This window comes from Neophocaena asiaeorientalis, unplaced genomic scaffold (genome assembly GCF_003031525.2).
Source record: "Neophocaena asiaeorientalis asiaeorientalis breed wild unplaced genomic scaffold, Neophocaena_asiaeorientalis_V1.1 scaffold263, whole genome shotgun sequence".
NCBI lineage: Eukaryota > Metazoa > Chordata > Mammalia > Artiodactyla > Phocoenidae > Neophocaena > Neophocaena asiaeorientalis.
Window position 1 is genome coordinate 702,031 of NW_020175015.1, and position 4,275 is coordinate 706,305.

The 4,275-nt window shown below is 55.1% G+C and overlaps 1 protein-coding gene and 1 pseudogene across 2 annotated transcripts in view; both read left to right on the top strand.

Moving 5' to 3' along the window:
• The window catches only part of ARRB1 (arrestin beta 1), a 75,551-nt gene extending 74,263 nt beyond the window's left edge, over nucleotides 1-1,288 (top strand). The window contains exon 15 of one of the 2 annotated variants that reach the window (XM_024761945.1): nucleotides 574-1,288. In XM_024761945.1, coding sequence (XP_024617713.1) covers nucleotides 574-685 — 112 coding nt within the window. In that variant the 3' untranslated portion in view covers nucleotides 686-1,288. The remainder of the gene's footprint in view (nucleotides 1-573) is intronic. The other variant, XM_024761944.1, reaches the window with a different exon arrangement.
• A 139-nt stretch (nucleotides 1,289-1,427) lies between these two features.
• Nucleotides 1,428-4,267, top strand: LOC112411071 (uncharacterized; annotated as a pseudogene).
• Nucleotides 4,268-4,275: the final 8 nt, after the last annotated feature.

Consider the following 4,275-nt stretch of genomic DNA (forward strand, 5'->3'; position numbering starts at 1 on the left):
ATTTAGATTGGCCTACCCCCCTCCCTGCCCCCCACAGACCCTGTCTTATCCAAGATCCCTCAGGGTAGAGTGTGAGCTGACACTTCCCTGGAGAAAAGGGGTTTTCTCTTCCAAGCCAGGCCCACTGCTTCCTGTGCAGGAAACAGGAGTGCTTTCTTCGGGTGGTTGAATGGGGTTCCTTGGGCCTGTTCTTGGGGGATTCAGAATAGAATATGCTGTGAAACTACTGGTGGCCTGGCCTCTTTGTGGGAATAACTTCCTCCTCTGGCCCTAACCCAGCCACACTGACCCCCCCTCCCAATTTTATGTGTCCCTTGACCCCAACTCCTCAAGAACCAGGTCAATTTCCAGCCCTTAGGCAAACTCATGCCTCCCTCTGGTATTTCCACAACTGGCTGGTCCCACTGTCATTGATGGGCATCCAGATGTGCCAGCCTGGCAGGCCTTTCTATCCGAGGCCAGTCCCAGAGGCCAGCCTCGGGTCCCACCTGGCTGTGCAGGCTCTCCAGCCCCTGGATAAGCCTACTCTCCCTGCCCTGCAAACACACCCATTTTCCTTGTCTTTCCCACCAGCGACGACGACATTGTGTTTGAGGACTTTGCTCGCCAGAGACTGAAAGGCATGAAGGATGACAAAGAGGAAGAGGAGGATGGTACCGGCTCTCCACAGCCCAACGACAGATAGACTGGGGCCGGCCCTCCCTCCGGGCAGCTCCAGGTCCGCTCTCACGCACTAAGATGCTTGTTTGTCTTCTTCCTGCCCTGGTTCCCCCTCCCCTTTGTTCTTCCAGCTTCTACCGGGGGCCCCAGTGGTCTTTCAGGTCACGGTGGTGAACCTCTGGCCTCAGGATTGGCCCCGTCACGATGCTGACAGGGCCACGTGCACCACCCTCGCCACTCTCACTGCAGTCACCTCTCCATCCCCCCCTCTTTTCCTGTTGACCCCCAGAAAGGCCAACATGGCTCTGGTCTTGGAATTTGACTTGGGATGGGGAGTAGAAAGGGGAAGATGGGGCGCGAGGGCTTGGAGGGGCGGGGATGGGGGCTCAAGACACGTGAGAGGATGTCCACCGTCCCAGGTGATTAACACAGTTCTGGCAGCTAAAACATGACCGAATCGAAGGCCAACCTCTGGCTGGGAGGGGCAGACTGGTGGATAGATTCTCCATGCAGTTCTTTTCGCAGTTTGGACCCACCAAACACCTCTCCCCTTCCTCCCCCATCCCCCCCCATGTCCCTCTGTGACTGACAGTGACATTGGTGAAGGTTTGTGGACCCCAGGTATGGAGCAAAGTAGCTGGACTGACTTTCTTACCAGCAGTTACCTAGTCTAAGGCAAGTTGTGTGAAGTAGCCCAAGTCTGTTTCAGTATCGTCAGGATGTAATATCCTAACTGCCTTGTATCTTGTGTGTGTGTGTCCTATCTACAAATATGCACAGAGAAAGAGAGAGAGGAGAGAGGGGTCTTCAGAAAGCACCAAGGTCCCGAGGAGGTTTCCTGAAGGGTGACTCTGAGAGATGGGGGCTGGGTGGGAGGATGAGAGTCTGCCCAGCTCCCTTCCTTTGTAGACCTAAGAGTGATCAGTGACCCCGAAGTGATTACTGGTGCGGGAAGTGAGGGCCACCGGTGTCCTCCTGCCCTTGCAGTTCTCCAGGGCCGGGCTGGGCTGCCCCTGCAGGCTAGGAGAGAGCACCTGAGGTCACTGTGCCCACAGTCAAAGAGGATCCTTCCCCAGAAGGTGGCAGGGTCCATCAGGATGCCCTCACCTAAAAGGAAGGGGGGGGGGACTCCTTTGTTTCCTTGGGGAGTTGATGACCGCCCCAGTAGTTCCCAGTGTCATGGGTACCCAGTACCCTTTGGCTAGTGTTGGTGTGATTGGGACATGGGGCATTTCCAGGGCAACAGGGCAGGCAGACAATGAGGCAGAAAGTGTTAAAAGGTATCTGTTTTTGTCTGACCTTTACTGCTCACTTACTGTGTGACCTTGGGCAAGTTCCTTTCCATCTCTGGGCCTCAGTTCTTCACCTAGAAAACCAAGGGGTTTGACCAGATGATCACAAAGGGCCCTCCCAGCTCTGCCTCCAAGAATTCGTGAACATTAGAGCTTCTGGTCTGGTGGGTGGAGCCAGAGCCACTGACTCTGATCTGTCTGCAACCAGCGAGGATTCATTGGACCCCAGAGGTGGCAGGGCCATGGAGAGCACCTAGCACCACCACCCCACACCCACTCCAGGCCTGAGAAAGGCCCTTCTTGGGCTCCTGAGGGGTTGTGTGATGTCAAGCTGTGGCCATAGCCAGCATGAGCTGCTTGGCCCTAGGGCCCGAGTGTTACAGAAGGACAGAGCTTGTATGAGGTGGGTGGGGGAAGAGCTTGTGATAAGCCCTCCAGTACTTCACACCCCCTTTGGATGTCCTGAAGTTTACCTTATACCCAAGCAAATATATTGATTCACAGGGCAAGGGGATCTCTTGCTCCTTTCTATCCCTGTCCCATACTGTCCCATACTTGTGAAAAGGGAGACGGCAAAATTTTATTGTACAAGTTGCAGCTCAACGCTTTTCAGTCCAGCCCCTCCTGGGGTGGACCGAGCAACCATGTTCCATGGTGAAATTACCCAGTTCACGTGCCTGGCACTGTACCCCAGCCCTTGCCTTCTGAATCTCATGAAGACTCAACCCTAGGGACCCCTACTCCAAGTCAGAACCAAGTCAGCTTGGGGCAGTCACACACCCATGGCCAGTTCTGCGGTCCCAGCTGCACCCAGCCCCTCCCAGAACCTGCTGGGCAGTCTGTACCTCATTTGGGCAGCTGGAGAGTTAATGAGTTGTTGGAACAATGCATGGCAAGCATATGCTCTTCAGGGTTGTCCTCTGGAACCTTTGGGGCTGGTATAAGACCCTTTAGGATTTGGGGTGATCACTTGCCTACAAAGAGACCTCTTCCCCCATCCCTAACCCGGTCACACAAAAGCTTTTTCAGGCTGGTTTCTTGACCTCCTTCCGCCTCAAAATCACACTCACCATATTGGGTTTATCCCAGTGTTGAACTGAAATTTCTCCAGCTGCAAGAAGCATCGTGGGCCCATTTAGCCTTTTATTTACTCTTTGGGCCCAGGGTTGCAGAAGGGCAGTGGTCAAGTTCATTTGAATTTGGCTTAACCATCCTTGGTTGACAACTTCTCCACTTGGCGCTGAGCACTGGAGACACAGAGTTGGGTCACTCCCAGCCCCTGTGCTCAGGAAGCTCATGGTCAAGGGAAAGTTTTACGGGAAGTAGCGAGGGGGCCATTGCATTCAGGGTTCCATGATCGCTGCTAGTCTGTATGGTGCCTTGATGTGAATTAGAAATGGTGTCCCTTCCAGGTGGATTCCACCCACATTGGAATGCACAGCTTCTTGAGTGGTCACAGGCTGGAGTTTAGCCCCACTTGCCCCTGGGCTGGGCGCCCTCCTGCACAGACATGCACTGCAGCCCAGTGGGATGCTCAGGCTTCTTCCTGAGAGAAAGAACATACAGATCATCTTGCCAAGTTTCTGGTTGGTTCCAGACCCCGCTTCTCCTGCAGTCCCTAAGCATGACTGAGTTCTTCTCTGCAGGGCCCCTCTCCATCTGGAGTCAGCCTGTCCAGGGCAACCCTTGGAGTGAAACTGGGGGTGGGGGAGCCCCACTGGGCTCCAGGCACCAGCTCACAGTACTGGCTCTCTCTGTCCACACATTTGGAGCCTGTGCTGACCATGCCTCTCCACACTGAGACTTTGCAGTGGGCCATGCGGGTGGCATGTAGATAGCAGTCTGGGCAGGAAGGGAGAGCATGACTCGGGGTGAAAGTCTGCAGGCAGACGGCCAGCTGGACTTCCTCAGCCTTCCAACCTAGAGAAGAGTTCAGTCCCCGTGAAGATAAGGACAGAGTTCTTTGGCTGGACTCCACGGGCCTTCTCAGTCTCAGAGCCCAGACAAACTGAGAGCGGGCTCACTTGGGGTCTTGGTTCAGCTGGGGGAGTTGCTGACAAGCTGGTCCCACATGGTGCCGTGAAGAGCACCCTGGCCTGCGAGTCCACGATGCCTCTCCGTGTTGGCTGTTACCACCCAGCTGAGGAGCTTGAGCAACTCATTCAACCTCTTGGGATTGGTTTCCCTAACTGTAAAATGAGACAGCCATCCCTTTCCCTCCCAACTCGAGGAACTTGTGAGGCCCAGAGGAGATGCAAGTCAGCTCTGTAAGTTGCACATGGCTGCCCAGGCTGTGGCCCTGCCCCTGCAGGGGGCGGGGGGG